The 18,820-nt window shown below is 36.4% G+C and overlaps 1 protein-coding gene across 1 annotated transcript; it reads right to left on the reverse strand.

Moving 5' to 3' along the window:
• Positions 1 to 4,396: 4,396 nt before the first annotated feature.
• On the reverse strand, positions 4,397 to 6,721 carry Snup (snurportin-1). The gene is made up of 5 exons (XM_065480002.1): positions 6,494 to 6,721; positions 6,363 to 6,441; positions 6,162 to 6,299; positions 5,900 to 6,073; positions 4,397 to 5,039 (listed from the first exon to the last, which is right to left on the reverse strand). Exons 1-5 carry the CDS (start codon positions 6,607 to 6,609, stop codon positions 4,575 to 4,577), a joined length of 972 nt encoding a protein of 323 aa, XP_065336074.1. The 5' UTR covers positions 6,610 to 6,721; the 3' UTR covers positions 4,397 to 4,574.
• Between the last annotated feature and the right edge of the window lie 12,099 nt (positions 6,722 to 18,820).

Genomic DNA, 18,820 nt, shown 5'->3' on the forward strand with positions numbered 1-18,820 from the left:
ATCAAAAATTCTCATGATGGATGACCAAAGTGGGTATTTTTGAAATTCAGTATAATAGCCAATGGTTTCACCAAATGACCAAAAATATTACCTCTCGTCGTAATGTTCCAAAATTTGTGCCATTTTTGGCGCAAAATATTTCAATTTTTTAGGGTTAAATTTGGAAATAAGTGGCAAAAACCGAAACCTGTGGAAAGTCACAAACCATATATAATTTGAACATCTGAAATTATCAATTTTGAACATTTACATTTATTATACATCCTAGTTAGCTAAATTTTAACCCCGTACGTAGTGCGGGTAGGTCTGATAAGAAATAGTTTTTTTTATAGAATTTTCTCGCCCGAAATCTCATCCCGGCCGGATGGAGAACATTTTGCCGTGACTGCTTGAGTGCGAGCCCTGGTTGTGAAGGTTGCACTGCCACCTGGCGATATACAGGTTAAAATGCAAAATAGTTACTAGGACAGTGGTGGCCGGCGGAAAGGCGCCACAATCTAGCCCGTGCTCAAATTTTTAACAATCAACTGTGAATGAAACTTGAAATAAAATTCGGTCTTGATTCAAACATAAAAATTCTTGATTTCTTTATCTTAAAAAAAATTAACTAGGTTGGAAAATAACTGATTCGATGGAAATTGCGAAATCAAGAAATAAATAGAATTAAAAAGACTCTTCGGTTCTAAATTAGGCAAGCGAGCGAACGTTTGATACACGAACGAATTATTTCTTATCATATACATATACGTAAAATGCGCAGGCAGTTGGTCTGGCAACATGACAATTGAAAAATTAGGTTTAATTAGGTTTAATTAGGTTATAGACTTAGGTTATAAGCTAGGTTTAAGGGTCGGTTGTCGGTTGCATGCGACTAACTGCTTTTTTGGAAAGTTTTGCAAAAAAAATGAATGAAAGTTAATCTCGTTATAAATAGTAAAAAATAACAATTTTCAAGCCGGTATGGAAAATCGAGTACTTTTAGCTACTTAGATTAGATTTAATTTCTTTTTTTAAGATAAAATGACAAAAGTAAAGTATAACTTTGAAGCAAACAATGGCGATAGGGAGATTGTTTTTCCTTAACCATTACACTTAATTAAACTATTTTGGAGATATGCTTTTTAAGAGGGTTCGTAAAAACCCTAATTTTTCCGGAACCCCCACTGGTTTTTCTGCGATTTTCGCATTTTTCCGAAATCATGCATTCTTATGGAATATCAAAAGTTCGATCTCATGACGGATGACCAAAAATATGTGTATTTTTAAAATTCAGTAAAAATATTAAATCTCATCGTAATTTTCCAGCTGTTTTTCTTGCGCAAAAAACCAGTTGTGCATTTTTGCGCACTGCTAAACTGGCGAACCTTGTTCTGTACTCCATTTTTTTGGCCGCTGTATCCCAGCTGACGCCATACATACTTCTGCACCTCCATAATAAAATTACCTGCTTAAACTTTTTACAGTAAAAAAGCTGTTGGATCAATATGCAACTCGATCCTTAAACCTAATATCACACAGTTAAACCATTATTAACCGTTTTTTTAGTCATGTTGCCAGACCAACAGCCCAACAAGATTTGTTAAATAGCTTACAGATGAACTTGCACATACATATTTCCTTTGACACGCTTGCTTCATTTAGAACCAATGCTCTGTTTGATTATATTTAATTCTTGATTCGAAAAGTTCCGGCATATCAGTAATTTTCCAACAAAATCCAATTTTTTCATAATAAAGAAATGAAGATTTTTCGTAACGTAATCAAATGCGAATTAATTTTTATACAACTCGAAGTAAAAGTGTCGAATGGCGAGAGAGGAGTGGGAGAAGAAAGGAAAGAGCAGGACAATAAAGGAATTATTATAAAAGAGCAAAGAAGGGCAAAATCAACAAGTTTTTTGAGCAAGGAAATTTACAACTCGAGTTTTCAGGGCTCGCCAATTTTGCAATGTGCAAAAATGCACCACTAGTTTTTTCGCACAAAAAACCAGCTGGGAAAAACTGTATATATCTCTTTATTGAATTAATCACACGCCAAAATAAATATGCAATTATAGTAATCCTCGTCCGGAACTTCAAGATGTGTGTTTTTAACAGGCGCCATTTTTCTGCTTGACGAAATCTGAAAAAATAATTTGATAAGAAAATAAATTTCTCGATCTTTTCGCTTGATTCCGATGTCCGATGTATCCAACAGTGCGAGAATTTTTAGGAATAGCTCCCTAAATTATGAAATTAATCGCAATTTTACAGTAGGGAGAAAAAATGCTTGGATAGTCGTCGATTTTCTCAATATTTTGCATTTTCAGTAAAGCTGAAAAGGAATTTCACAAATTTTCTGCCAAATCATACCATATGTGCAGTTTTCAAAGAACATTTCGCACGCGTTGGAAAAGGTGCGCGTCACTCCCTTGCTGTTCTTGCCGCAAACTGGTGCGTAATTAGCAGGGCAGGCCACGGGGCAGTCTCCGGAAATACCTTTGGCCGTCGCTCCGACCAGCACCATGCAAGCTGAAAATCGATTCGACAATATTTGTAATCGCCAATTGCAAAAACACAATTTAATTGCTGTATCGTGGTTAGGTAAGCTTGCATTATTTATTAATTACTGTCAAGCTGAAGTGTTTTTCGGGTCCTAAATAAAATTTTGTAATTATTTAAATCGTTTAAAATATATATTTCGAGAAACAAAAATTTTTTAGGTTTATTAAATTTAATATTTTAGTGATGAGGATCCTAAATAATTGAGCGACAGTAAATTACGGTAAATTCATCAATGAAAATAATATAAATTTAGAATATTTTAATCCATTTTCAGTTGAGAAACTGGAGAATACTCACCAACAAAGCAGACCAGAACGAATTTCATGGTTTCAGTTTGTGGAAATCGGATGGCAGTCCTCTTTTATACAGTGAAATTGTCACCGCATGATAATAATTATCATGTTATTTGACAAAATGTGAAAATAACCAACAAGGTTGTTTTGTGGTTGAGTGAACCGGAAATTTTTTGCGGTCCGATCATCTGGAGATTCCACTTTTAAATTTTACTCGCATAATGTTTAAAAAATTTATATTTCAACAAAAATTAAAAATATTGTTATTTCAACTATTTCTTGAAGTTATAAAAATTTGGAATGATACAATTAATGAGCCTGCTTGGTGCCAGCCTGGTTGTTCACCTTTGCACTGCCACCTGGCGATATACAGGTTAAAATGCAAACTAGTTACTAGGACAGAGGTGGCCGGCGGAAAGGCGCCACGATCTAACCCATGCTCAAATTTTTAACAATCAACTGTGAATGAAACTTGAAATAAAATTCGGTCTTGATTCAAACGTAAAAATTCTTGATTTCATTATCTTAAAAAATTTAACTAGGTTGGAAAATAACTGATTCGTTGGAAATTGCGAAATCAAGAAATAAATAGAATTAAAAAGACTCTTCGGTTCTAAATGAGGCAAGCGAGCGAACGTATTGATACATCCACGAATTATTTCATATCATATACAACAAGAATATCAAATGAGCAGGCAGTTGGTCTGGCAACATGACAATTGAAAAATTAGGTTTAATTAGGTTTAATTAGGTTATAGACTTAGGTTATAAGCTAGGTTTAAGGGTCGGTTGTCGGTTGCATGCGACTAACTGCTTTTTTGGAAAGTTTTGCAAAAAATTGAGTTTAAGTTGATTGTTATATACATTAAAAAATAAAATTTAAGGCCGGTATGGAACGTACTTTTAGAGCTACTAAATTAGATTTAAGACAAAATGACACAAGTAAAGTAACTTTCAAGCAAACAATGACGATTGATTTCAATTTTCAAAGATTTTCAATCGAAGATTCCATTGGCAGCAGTCCTCAAGATGTTTTCCATTTTAATAAACTCACAAAGAAACAAGAAAAAGATTGTTTTTACAGTTTTTCCAGGGGATCACCCATCGAAGAACTTTTACTGCTTACAACGTACGTTGCTTAACCTGCGCTGTGCATTTATTTTTTTTTTTTGGTTTTAAATAAAAAAATTCGGAATGGATCTAAACATGAAAAATCTTGATTTCTTTAATATGAAAAAATTAAATTTTGGCGGAAAATCACTGATTTGCCACAACTTTTCAAGTCAAGAAATAAATATAACCAAACAGAGCATCGGTTCTAAATTAGGCAAGCGAGTGAACCCCTAACGTTGATACACACGAATATGTATGTAGTATTTGTTTGCTCATGCAGTTGGCAGTTGGTCTGGCAACATGACAATAATAAAATTAGGTTTAATTAGGTTATATACTTAGGTTATAAGTTTAGGTTTAAGGGTCGGTTGCATGCGACTAACTGTCTTTTTTGGAAATTTTTGCAACAAAAAATGAGTGAAAGTTGATAAAATAATGAAAGGTTTTTATTATTTTCTCATTTTCATAATTTTATTCACACAGGTCATTTAAAATTTGTTGCACTTTATAATTCACGATTACTTGACAGATGAAGTAGTATTATTTACTTTTCTTACACATTGACCAGTTCAGATATTATCTCTAAATTTAAAAGAAAATTGTGGTATCACAAGTCTGAAAAAGACTATCCCAATTCGAGCTCGTCCTCTTCCTGCACCGGCTCTCCGCTCTCTTCAAAAATGCTGGACTCGTCGTGACCGCTGCCAGAGGTGTCCATTTCGACCGATTTTCTGCCCCGTCTTCGCTTTTCCTTTTGCTTCTTTTTGTACTCGGCGATGTACTCCAAATGCCCTGGATAGCTTTCTGGCTGTTGGGCCATTTCCTCATTCACGGAGATGCCCAGCACCTCGGCAATCATGAACGGGAGCAGCCAGACGACCAACGGAGTCACGCCGGCTGTGTAATGCGCCTCCTTGTGGTAGAAGAGCACGCCGTCCAGTTTTTCCGTGAAATCCAGGCTCTCCAGGGCAGTCTCTGTGTCAGTGGCAAGGGCGTGGGGCAAAGGATGGAATTTGTAGGCGTTGGGCCTCTCGAGCAATTCCGGGGTTTCTTCGAATTTCGACTTCAGCCAGTAAAACCGAAACTCAGTCTGAAATTTATAGAGTAAAAATATTGTTGTTTAAATGGGAAATTTGATCTCTGCAGGGTCGAAAACCTAAAAAATGTCACCAAACACGATATTTTAGAACATTTTACCTTGTTTTGACCTTCAGGGTCAGGTCAGGGTCGGACCATGAAGGTTAAATTTTGTTTTTATTTGTGTACAAACTAAATTAAACAAGAAAATTTAATTTCTTCGACTTTATGAATGTTTTAAATGTCAGGGTCAGGTCAGGGTAGGACCCTGAATGTTGAATTTGAAATTTAACTGTCTGATGAGTGTCTACTGAGTAAATTGGACACGAGAATTTTGATTTCACGAACAATATTAATATTTAAGATTTCAGGGTCAGGGTCACGAGCTGGATTTCAAATTCGAATTGCGCCAAATGTATTGCGATTATCATTATGAAATTTGGTGTACTTATGCAGAATTTTACGGGCTACATTTTGTTTCTGTACCCCATACAAATCAAAGATGGTCATCACCCTGAAAAAACAGATTTCCTGAAAAAGGTCGCGAAAGGTGACCTTAGACTTTGACCTGCGGCTTTTTTGTAAGTATAAAACTTGTTCAGTATCAAAATTTAGGTTGGATATTAAGATTTAGAGATGATATCCCAACTCGATTAGAAGTTTCGGCCCGTCTGATTTTCTGGGACATTTTTAAATTAAGTAAACGGGTAACGCCCCCTTTTTCAGGCCTCAGCAGTTGAATAACCCCACTTTAAATTAAATATATAAAAAATCGAGCAGTTTCCGCATAATTTTTAAGCCGACTTTTAATTTTAACTCAATATTTCGTGTTTTTGTAGATTTCTTTTATACAAAAACCAATATTATTTATACCTCGCAATTGACCATGGAGTAGCCAGCCCATAGAATCACGTCTAAAATGAAAATGGTGCTTGTCTCTCTGTTATAGATGCAGTCGAGGACGGTTCTGCCCACTTTGCCTTCCTTCAGCAGGGCTTTGGTTTGGAAGAGAAATTTTCCGCTCAACGAGAACCCCCGGCAGATTTTCTGCAAAAATTAAATACCATCAAGATATGATTTTTATTTTCCGAAATATTACTAGCTTTAAAATAGTTGAATTTTTTAGTTTGTGTACCGTTTCCGAAATGACAATACATCGTTTGCCGACGGGACAAGGGACGAGGTACCATTTTTCCATCAAATCTCCCGGCACCTCTTCCATCCATTCAGACTGCATCAGCATCTTGCCGAACTTCTTCTTGGAAAGGTTCCCCTAAATAAATCATGACCAAAAAATTAAAATTTATTTTCATTCTTCCTTGCTAAAAATACAAACCGAGAGATGAGCATCTTCATGCCTTTGCTCGGGAATTTCCTCAAAGTTCCTGCCAGCGTCGAAATTCACATTTCGTTTCCTAAATCATCCGAAAATTTAGTCGTAATTATAAAAATAAAGGGAAAAAATACCTTTTCTGCTCCTCGAGAAAATGCTTTCGCTTCTCTTCCTGGCTGCGAAAAGTGCCTTTTGTTTTGTACAGCGCCTGTCGCTGCGTTGGCTCATTACTCCGTTCGACTGACAGCATCTTTCCCAACAACAGCTGATCGATTTAACTTGAAAATCCAAGACTTTTAAGTTTCAAATTGCGCATTTACACACACGCTGCCGCCGCCGAATTAAAGTTTACAAACAACAGCTGACGGGAGAGGGAGACTGACAATCCTGACAATGAGAATTCGCCAGCACTGGCACCAGCGCCAAGCGGGTGATTGCGGTACTAAGGCTGCGTGCGGGAAGCGGGAAAGCGAGTGTAACCGAATATATGAGAATTTTTTGGGTTTGGCGCCTTTTATGCATGAATTGTACAGATTTTTCATCAAGAATGCGCAGTTAGATCAGTTTTTTTTTAAATTTTCTCTCTAAAAGAACGAAAATGATTTCTTTTGCGCATGGAAAGGAGCTTGAAGTCATTTTGATTGATATTCTGGAAATTTAAAATAAAAAAAACATCATTTTCGAAAGGAAGATGATATATAAAATGTATTTTTATTTGGCCTTAATTATAAAATAATCACTTTTTGATTGAAAAGTGCTCGTCAGAGGCGTGGTTTTGATTTACCCATGGAAGACACACGGGGTCTCAAGCAGATGAGGCTCTCTTTGTCCCTTTTTGGTCCTTATTCTTCTTCAACTCCATCTTCGGTTTTTTCGGAAGTTCTAACTTCTCATCGTCATCATCCTCCTCCTCTTCCTGCCCCTCATCATCCTGCTCTCCATCATCATCTTCCTGCTCCTCGTCCTCTTCCTCCTCCTGCTCCTCTTCCTCCTCTTCTTCAACGATATCCTCCACGCCCTCTTCATCCTGCACCTCTTCCTCATCATCCTCCACATATTCATCATCCTCATCATCCTGCACCTCGTCATAATCATCCAGACCTTCATCATCTTCATCATCATCAGCAGAGCTCAAATTACCTGCAGGAGCAGGAACGAATGGCTTCGTGAATGACTGATTTCCGTTTGGACTCTCTCTATTATTATGACTCTTGGAGAATTCTGCGGGGCCTTGACCATCATCATTGTCTGTTCCGCTACAGTCACTCCCACCCTGAATAGTAGGACCTGATGAGGTTGAGCCTCGACCACTCTCCGTGGAAGTGGAAATTGCTCCCTGAAAAACCGAATGTTAGATTATCATATGTGCTGACTTTTAGTCTGTATAAAACTTGCCATAGTCTCCAGTTTGATGATTTCATCAACAATTTTCACCAGCTTGTATGCTCTGGGACACAATGGAATCAGTGCATCGGGAAAATGAGACTCCATCGTCGCTGCATACAGAGAAATACACATTTAATACATTTTAATTTCTAAGTTAGAACGCTCTCTCGATTTTGCTTAGTTTAAAAACCGCCTTTGATGAAGTTTCTGAGCACATCAATCGATCCTTGAGAGTAGAATTAGTTAAAATGAATATTTTTTCCGACCAAAAAGTCCAGCGCGACGTTCGAACCTTTTTTTCCCGCCAAAACAATATGAATGCGAGAACTGCGCATGCATCACAGCTGGCTGGTTCTGCCAAAGAAGTCATTCGTGCAGGTTGGTCTCTCTGCAAGTGGTTAAACCAGCTTTGACGCATGCGCACTTCTCGCATTCAAATTGTTTTGGCGGGAAAAAGGTTCGCACGTTGCGCTGGACTATCTGGTCGGAAAAAACATCAAATTTACCTAATGCGAACCTCAAGAAGCGATTGGTGTGCTCAGGAACTTCGTCAAAAACGGTCTTTTTAAGCTATTCAAAATTAATTATTTGGAAATCGAGATAGAGAAAATTCTGATTAATTTTTGTCTCGGATATAAAATAAAAAATGGAGGTTCTTACAAAAATCGGTTGGCAATGGGCTGCTTTCAGATGAGCTGGGAGGCGTTATTTTTGCGATTCTTACCATTTTGTACGCTGTATGATTTTCACGCACAAAGGAATAGACCAAGACTGACCTTATTGCGAGAGGAAATAAGCATGTATTTTTCGCCTCCTTTGCATTTTACGCATTCCTTAAATATCCCAAGAGACGGAAGCGAATTGCTTGGAGAAAAATTCTAAGAATGCTCAAAATGTCACAGCGATCGTGGAATTCAATTTTTTGATGTTTCCTGTCGATCATGAATTTTAAAATGTTAAGAATTCAGAAGACTGGCGTTCAGCACTTTTATTCAATCCAAATTTTAATATTGGGATATGCTTTACAAAATATTTTTGAGTCATTTCAGTAGAGGAAAAATATTTGAATAATGAATTTTGTACGGTCGCAGAGGTGACACTTCTAAAAAAATCTTTTAAACTAAAACAAATCCTTTAAAAATCAATGAAGTTTCCCGGAAAATTCCACGTGTTTCAATTTGTGTTCAAATGCCTTTTTTAGACGGGCATAAAGAATATTACCATGAAAAGATCCTAAAAATGCAGTTCAATATTTCGAATTTTAATTACTGGAATAATGAAATTAATTTCTTACAAAATAAAAAATAATCTCAATACAAAAATATACATATTCTGGAAATTATTATTTTAAATATAAATTTCGGGGATGAAAATAAATATTTCTCTCCCGTCGTCTGTAACAATTCCTTGGAGTAAAATTATAAGAAAGCTCAAAATATCACAGCGGTCGCGGAATTCAATTTTTAGATTATATCTGTCGATTTGGAATTTTATATATCCAGCCCTTTTCTACAATGTAAGAATTCAAAAGACTGTGATATGTCCAGAATTTTAATTTTGAGAGCTGCTTTAATGAGAAATACTCTTTAAATATTCGAAACTGATTTATACACATAATAAAAATGATATAAAATAAGATTCTTAATGCGAGAATTCATGTTCTGGAAATTATAAAATTAAAAATATAAATTTTGAGGGTGAGAGTTTATTTTTATTCTTCTGTATAGCTAAAATTCGTAAAATTCTAAAATTTGGACGGCAATTTGCTGTGGTATGTTAATCTGATTTTTCTCCTAAAGATGGTACGGTCTCAAAGCTTCCCTCGGACCCTTCAGAAGATTCTACTTCGTCACCTTTGTCGTCCTCCTTCTCTACGAGTACAGGAATGTTTATTTCCTGACCTTCCTTCTTGCCCTCATGCTGACCCTCTTTCCCCTCTTCTCCGTCCAAGCAGAGGGGTTCAGCGCCTTCATTCTTGGCGTCTTCAACCTCTGCTTCAAGGTTGCCGTTCATCTTTGCAGGGTCATAAGAGTATATCGAATCGTCGTAACTATCATCCGTCTCGACCTCTTCCTCCTCGTCCGGATCGGACCATGATGAGATGCTGCTATTAAACTCGTCCCCAGGGATACTCGGCACTGTCCCGCTTTCGTCCTGGTTAGATGATTCGTCGCCTGATCCGCTTTGTGAGCCACTGACAGTGAGCGCTCTCTCCCTGGCCAGCAGATGCTGTTTCAGAATTTTTAATATGCTCTTGGTGATACCATCGTTTGCTCCGAGCGGCCTTTGAGGGCTCGTTGACGAATTACTTGAGGTCCGACGTCTCTGCCGACGCCGCGGATCAGGAGTTTCTGAATCGGAAGAGGCTCCGAAGAGACTTGAAGATTCCTCCTAAACAGTTTGAAAAACAGTTATTGAAAAATGTCGAATTTTGGTTAACGCATTACTTTTGCCTCCAACTCCAACACGATGGCCGTGTCAACAATCTTCGTCAACTCATATGCGTAGGGACACGCTTCCTCCAGAACTTTGGGGAATAAAGGCACCATCGCTGCAGAACAAGATATTATTCAAGTTAAATCTCGCTAGTCAAGAAATTTTTGGGAAGTTTTAAATATTGAAATAACTTGTACCTTGAGAAGTAAAAATAGGTACTTACAGAATTTTTCCTCAATAACCTCTGGTATTCCTGACCTCCTGTCAGAAGTGCTAGTAGAAGCATCCATTTTTTGTAGAGTCTTGATTTCTTGCTAGTCTTCCACGGGGCAAAAGTGAGCAGACACTGATTGATTTTCTCTCTTTCTGTGCAACTAGACCGGATTGCTGGAATTTTTCTCCCGTCACTCGCATTTTTACATCTTTAAGAATTCCTTGGAGCAAAAATCCACAAAATGTGGCGAGAAAAATTCTTCGCAGGTCACAAAAATGCACTTTTGCCAATGCAGGAGGTTAAATAATTTAAATGAGTAAGATTCTATGGAACAATTTACAAAAAAATTATTTCATGTAAGAAACCATTCAAAATTTAATTTGTTTTATACCCTGACTTCATTTTATAATTTTTAATCCTTCATTATAACAGCCCAAAAGCTTTTAATTATTCAGCAAAAATAATTACTTCCTGTAATTATTTTGAAAAATAATTCACCCCTAAAACCTAGTAATTTTAGAAGTGTCGAAAGGTATGCAGAGATTTGGCGTAGGCAACATATTCAAGTTTATTAATGTTTCAAATAAGTGGAAACTCACGAAAAACAAGAGCAAACACATCTCTTAAAATTTTCAGTGCATTTTTTTTAAATACTTTTGAGATTTTCAGGATTTTTAAATATGGCATTATAGTTTTTAAGCCTAAAAATTTACAGAAAATGTCCATTAACCACCTTTGACCTAGACTGATGACCTTAAATTCGAATGGATTTTTTTAGATAGCATTAATTGCGCTCTCCATTATTTCCCAAAATTCCTTTGCTTAAAATATAATTTAAAGACCGTCTTTGACGACGTTATTAAGCACACCAATCGATTCTTTAGGGTCGAAATAGATTAAGTAGATATTTTTTTCCGACCAAAATGTCCAGCGCGTCGTGCGAACTTTTTTCCCGCCAAAACAATGATGAACGTTAATTTGAGAGCTGCGCATGCGTGAGAGCTTGCTGGATCTGAAAAAGAACTCAATCGTACAGGTGTTTTCTCTGCAAGTGCTCAATTCAGCTCTGACGCATGCGCAGTTCTCGCATTCATGTTGTTTTGGCGGGAAAAGAAGTTCGCACGTCTTACTTGACTTTTTGGTCGGAAACAATATCTACTTAATCTAATTCGACCCTAACGAATCGATTGTTGTGCTCAGAAACTTCGTCAAAGACGGTCTTTAACTTTAAATATGTCAATTCGGTCATTTAGAATACAACTGGAATTGTATCAAACCAAACAGATTGTAAAAATAGATTTATACAATCTTCTCAAGTAATATTATTGAAACCAACTCTTCGTTACATTTCTTCAGAATGCAATAAAAACAGCGAACAGAGGATCGTGCAGTCTATTATAGCGTGTAAGACAGTATCAAATTGTGAAATACAGTCTGCATTGAAGTAACCTGCTCTATATGAGAGAGTACATTGCGTCGGCATTTTATGGCCTTCGGAGACTCGTAAAAGGGTCTGGTTCATCCGCCAACGAGATATAATCATGTCTCCGCGCGTTCTGCTGTGCGCGAAAAGTGCGTGTGAGACAGAAAAAATCATATTGCGGAGTGTGAGCGAGTGGTGTGCATCCCCTGGTCGAAAATTGCAGCATAAATGCGATGCGGCGGGCGCAAAAGCAAAAGCACCGTCGCCCAGCAGCAGGTTCATCGGCCGCGCACTTGCTGGGCGTGACAACCTCCGTCAATATGCTATGCTGCAGGCGCCGACGATCAAAACACCATGCAAACTGCACCCTCATCGATTCTCCTAATTAATTATTCATTTTTTATTCTAATAAAATATTAATTAATTTTAATAATTGGTTAAATGTTTTATTGCATATAAAACCAAATTAATTAAATGTGATTTTTAGACTAATTTTTGAGGAAAATAGTCTGGGCTGCATTTTTTTACCACCCGGTTTTTTCCACCTTCTTCATCTTGCAAGAAATGCAAGAAATGAATTTATCCTGTGCTTAAATGTTAAATTTGCGGTCGGAGTGGTCAAAATTTCCTCTGCTGTGATGCTTTTTTCTTTTAAATTGCAATTTTCTGACTCGATTTCTCCAATTTCTGACAATTTTTCAAGTCGAAGGTCATGGAAAAATTATAAAATTCATGAAAACTAAGGTGCCAGAAACCGGTTAAAATTGGAAAAAAATAGATTTTTACCATTGCGCCGCATTTTTTTAAAAATGCGGGATTTTCGAAACCCTGAATAAATAATTTTTGTAAAATGTTAAGAACGCATTACCTCAACTCTACGAGGTTCAATTTAATTAATTAGATGTGCATTGGATTCCTCTCGTCAAACCCGATCGAATGAACACTAAATCATCGGTCAAAGGTCATTGGCCATTTTTAGCGTTTTTCTTACTTTTTAAAACCGGATCCACACTTACAGGTGTCACGGATTTTAATGAAACTCAGTGGACGTGTAACCCTAATATACTTGCATCCAACCTGAAATTTTCAGGTCACAATTCTAAAAATTGCTCATGTTACAGGCTCTCAAAGTTTGCGGATTATTTAAAAATTGATTTTTTGGGGCAGTTGTAATTTTTTTGTCGAGATTGACGGAAATCAAATTATTTGATGTCTAAAATAATTAAAAATTAAATGCTTAACAACTTTCCCAAGCTGACAAACTTATTAGATTTAAATGAAAAAATGGTGGCATGGTTTTACCTTGTTTTTGAGCGAAAAACGTGTTTTTTGCTCCCAAAAATTCGAGTTATTTAGCAAATAAACTGATTTTTTTAAACAAATTGTTGCCAATGAGATCATTAAAAATTTTCAGGAAGGTTGAAAACAAACCCTAACCTCAGGGGTGAGTTTTTGACAGAAATTAAAATTTACTGATTGGTCACTGGTATCGATTTCCATGTTTTTGACCTTGTCGAACTCAAATTTGAGCATAGAATCTGTTCCACGAGAGTGTAACTCACATTTTATAGGCAGTAAAACTGAATTATTGAACTGAAAATAAATATTTGGTGAAAATTCGATCTGAAATTTTTAGTTTAGGAAAAGCAATAATTCACAAACCAAAAATGTGCATTTATTTAGCGAAATTTTCCAAATTAAATAGTTTGTAATGTATTTCAACCATTTTTAGCATTAAATACAATTTTATTGTTAAATATACATTTTATAATTATATTTCCAGCACCCAGCAAAAATATCGTGTTTTTTTTTTAAATTAAAATGCGCAAAATCTCATCGTCTGGTTGTTTGCACGTTTGCAGTCTAGCTCATCTGCAGTTGATTTGCAGCCGTGAAATCGCTCACAAATTTCGACGGGAAGCAAGCAGCATTATACTACTTTGAACACGGTGCGCGGCGCATGGAGCAGGTCATCGGCCGCACTTGGGCGTGATCTCGATCACATAGCGACGAAAGCTGCTGCTGCTGCTGCATGCGAACAGGAGCCCCGGCATCAGCAACTTCTCAAATTCAATTTATGGCGGTGTATGGATGCTGGCAGTCTCTGTTTGCGTGCAAACCGCAATTCGTGCTTTTTGTCCACGGCCGGAGACAAGTTGATAATTAATTCCTCTCCACAACGGAGAAATGTAATTGCGTTTTATTTTGTAACGTTTGTGTATAGTAGAGTCAGAGGATGTTGGAAAATGTTCATTAATCGCCCGCTGAGATTGGCTTGTGTGTTTTTATTTCCAATCTGCGAGCAGTGCGTGTAGTCGTTCGTTCGTTCGTTCGTTCGTTGGGCCGGCGTTTTAATCTACGCCTCGCGGCTGTGTTCGCGTCAATCACACCCTTTCAAGCGAGCGCGCAGTCTCTACTATACGTAGTATGAAAAATTCCTTTTAACAACCCCTTCAGCTAGTAAATTGGCAGTTGATGATGCATAAAAATACTCCACTGCTATTCATCAAGCGGAATATTCAATTGCCCAAGTGAAAAAACACTCATTAGTAATTCCGAATGGATTTAAACAAGAATGAGGAAAATTTAGAACATTTTCTGAGCAAGAATTCCAAAACCTGCAATTTTAAAAATTTATTAAACAGCTTAAACTAAAAAAATGGCTAAATGTGCATTCCAATTTAGAGAAATTTCAATTTTAGATCATTTATTGTAAAAAAATATAATTTTCTTTAGATTTTGAGATTGAAAAATTATGGTCAGGGATTTTCGTTAAAAAAAGACTGTGGTCGAATGCAGCCGACCTCACACCTAGTATCACACAAATTATGCAAACGAAGTTTATAATTATTCTCAGGTTGCCAGACCAGCAGTCTAGACTAGACTATCATCCATATATTTATGAGTGTTTGTGCCACATTATGATCATACGATCCACTCGCTTGCCTCTTTTACTGCCAGAGTTTGTTTTAATGATATTTATTTGTTGAAATCTCACGTTTTGGTGAACCAGCAATTTTTTAATAAAGTTTCGTTTTTACTATTTAAAGAATTATAAATAATGTTGGATTTTCAAAAAAACAACTATTATTTTCATTAAAATTTATAGCTTGTTCGTCTTATTTTTGAAGTTTTTAGCAATATTTCCCGTTGAAAAATTACAAGTCTTTGGACCAGTCGTACCGAGAAAATGCGTTAGGAATAAAAATGTACGGTTGTTTGGAAACTCGTACCTGCATTCCTCTATGATCCAGATATATAACTATATTAATTAACATTTGAAGACTCCTGATAGATCGCGAATAAGCCCACTGATTTTTAATTTAAAACGTATTTTTTAACAAAATTAGAACAGCAGGCTGCAATTATTTTGTAACAAATATATATTTAAAAACTCCACTGTGAAAAACTATATTTTAATAATTCCTGATTAAAATTTAAGCAACAAATGAGGAATTCATACAATCACGATTGAAGCAACTTGAAGGGAAAAACATATTTGATATTTTATTTTACAACCAAAACAAAAAATCAGCGAACAAAGTGAACCAATTTAGATTGTTTTCCAATTTTCTATATTTTACAAAAACATTTTGAGCCGAAATATGTTTCTAATTAAAAGTTAGTGTCATTTCTAAATCTATTATCAAATTTCATTTTTAATTTTTACGGGGCAATGTTGGAAATAAATAATTTTCAATGTGTAATTTTTTCTATATCAAAATTGTTTTGCATAATTCTGCACTTAAGTCTATTTTAGATGAGATTCCTGATACATCAAACAAACCCAGATTTATTTATTAATTTTTTAAAACAAAATTAGAATATAAACAAATTTTCTATTCCTGTTGAGGAATTGTGTTTAGAGCTAGGTTGGGAAAAATGTTTGGTTTAAAAATAAACACCGCAGGAAGAGAGGTATCAAGCTTGGAATTCGGTGCGAATTGAAAGGTGCGTGAGCTGAAAACTCGGGCGTTGAGTCTTGAGTCGCTTCTCCTTTTGATTCTCGCACTTTCCAAACACGATAATTTGGTATTTTTGGCGTCAAATTTGGTCATTTCCACCAATTCCAAACTGAAATTAATTTAAATATTATTTTAAATTGTAAAAAATGAATCTAATCAGAGTTAACAATTATATATTTGTCTTATACTTTAATCATATTCAATTTTAAGCCTGAATTACTTGCTTTGCCTACACTATTTATTATTATTTTCTGTGGAAGAGTCAAACTATTAGGAAGCCAGGAAAAATGTTTGACCCGCTGCCGAGATATCAGGAATGGAATATGGTGCGAAACGTGCGTGTGAGCATCTCCTTGGTGTTTACGCTCCTCCTCAATTTATCTTCCACGCTCTAATCAGTGCGATTTTTCTTTTAATTTGCATAAATATTGTACAGACTCTTCTCACTTCTTAAAAATTGTTATTTGTTATTTTCTTTACAAATTTTAATTTCTTAAATTTTAATCTAATTTAATTAGAAAATTTTCGTTGTTTCTCAATAGAGAGAATTGTTAGCTTGAAATTGTGACCATCTGCACGCCAGCACTCAACTAAACTGGGGATAATTGTAGTACGATTTTATTTAAACCTGAAATTTCATGGAAAAGCTGTTTTAACATTTTAATTAAAAAATTTGGCAGTGAAATTTAACTAAGAGTGCATCATGTTCTAATGAAGAAGAAAGTTAGAAGGGCAGAAAAAAAATTTGGTTCAATAATATCGACCAGCCGCCGAGATATGAGGCTTCGAACTTTGGTGCGAGTAGAAGGTGCGTGTGGCTTCACCATCGCGCGAATTGAGCAGTCGCGACACTCCGCACTCTTGCGCTTCAATCCCCTGTCCTCTTTCTTTGGTATTTACGAACTCCTGATTATTCGCAGACATGTCTGTTTCAACCAGGGACCTCAATTTCAAATGAAAATTGTATTTTGCACGAAAAATCGTTGTTTTCTGATGAGAAACCGAGATATTTAGACCAATTAAGCTGCCAAGAGTTTCATTTTTAAAATAATGTCATTTTCTGGAGAGGAATGATTTCAGGTTGTGAAAGAAAAATGTTGGTTGGAAAATATTAATCAGTTTTCGAGATGCAAAGGATTGGAAATTGGTGCGTAGAGTGCGAGCGAGCATCTCCTTGCTGTTTACGCTCCTCCTCAGTTTCTTATTTACATTAATTAGCGAATTTTCGTCGTTTTCTGTTAGGGAGCCGTACTTGGAGGGCAGGAAGAAATTGTGACCATCTGCACGCCAGGATTCTGTCTGGATCACTGGTAAAAATTCATATTTCGCAACCTAAAATTTCATAGGAAAGTTTTTTTTTAATAATTCCAGCAGTGAAATGTCACAAAAATATACATCATTTTCTAAAGAAGATTGGAGTTAGAAGGGAAGGAAAAAATGTTGGTTAAAAAATATCAAACAGCCTCCGAGATACGAGGGTTCGAACTGGGAGCAAAAAGGTGCGTGTGGTTTCACCATCGCGCGAATTGAGCTGTTGACTCTCCGCGCTCCCGCGCTTCAATGTTCTATCCTTTTATTAGGTATTTATGAGCTCCTGATTATTCGCAGATATGACTAATCTGATCAGGGACCTCTATTTCAAGTGAAAATATTAAACTGATCTAATTTTCACGAAAAATCTGATGAGAAATCCCTTTTGAAGGCCATACAACACAATTTTACATAGATATTTAGACAAATTAAGCTGCGAAGATTTTAGATGGAGTTTCAATTTTAAATAAAATATAGTTTTATGAAGAAGAATAATGACAGGAAGTGAGGAAAAAATTTGGTTGAAAAATATCAACCAGCCGCCGAGATACGAGACTTCGAACTGGGAGCAAAAAGGTGCGTGTGCCTTCACCATCGCGCGAACTGAGTAGTCGACACTCCGCGCTCCCGCGCTTCAATCTTCTGTCCTTTCTTATATTTTAAGGAGTTTTTTTTTTAAATAATGTGTTGTATTCTGGAGAAGAATAGTGACAGGGAGTGAGGAGAAAAATTTGGTTGAAAAATATTGACCCACTGCCGAGATACGAGGCTTCGAACTGGGAGCAAAAAGGTGCGTGTGGCTTTACCATCGCGCGAATTTAGCACTTTTGACTCTCCGCGCACTCTCGCGCAGTCCTTTCTTAGGTATTAATCATCCTTATGAACTCCTGATTATTCGCAGACATGTCTGTTTAAATCAGGGACCTCAATTTCAAGTGCAAATTGTATAATTTGGAAACAAATCGTTGTTTTCTGATGAGAAACCCGTTGTGCAGGATATAGTACACAATTTTATCGAGGTATTTCGACTAATTAAGCTACCAAGCGTTTTTATGGTGTTTGATTTTTATAAAATACGTCATTTTATGAAGAAGAATAGTAACAGTTGTGAGGAAAAAATTTTGGTGGAAAAATATTGACCAGCCGCCGAGATACGAGGCTTCGAACTGGGAGCAAAAAGGTGCGTGTGCCTTCACCATCGCGCGAATTTAGCAGTCGACACTCCGCACTCCCGCGCTTCCATCTTCTGCCCTTTCTTAAGGTATTTATGAACTCCTGATTACACGCAGACATGACCAATCTAATCAGGGACCTCTATTTTAAGTGCAAAATATTAAACTGATGTAATTTTCACGAAAAATCTGATGAGAAACCTCTTTTGAAGGACATAAAACACAATTTTATCGAGATATGTAGACAAATTAAGCTGCCACGATTTTTCATGCAGTTAGAATTTAAAAAAATATGTCGTTTTATGGAGATGAGTTGTGACAGGTGTGAGGAAAAAAGTTTGGTGGAAAAATATTAACCTGCTGCCGAGATACGAGGGTTCGAACTGGGAGCAAAAAGGTGCGTGTGCCTTCACCATCGCGCGAATTTAGCAGTCGCAACACTCCGCACTCTCGCGCTTCCATCTTCTGTCCTTTCTTATGATTTATGAACTCCTGATTATTCGCAGACATGACTCTTTTCAACAGGGACTTATATATCAAGTGAAAATTATGTT

The sequence above is a fragment of the Cloeon dipterum genome, chromosome 2, assembly GCF_949628265.1.
Source record: "Cloeon dipterum chromosome 2, ieCloDipt1.1, whole genome shotgun sequence".
NCBI classification, from domain to species: Eukaryota; Metazoa; Arthropoda; class Insecta; order Ephemeroptera; family Baetidae; genus Cloeon; species Cloeon dipterum.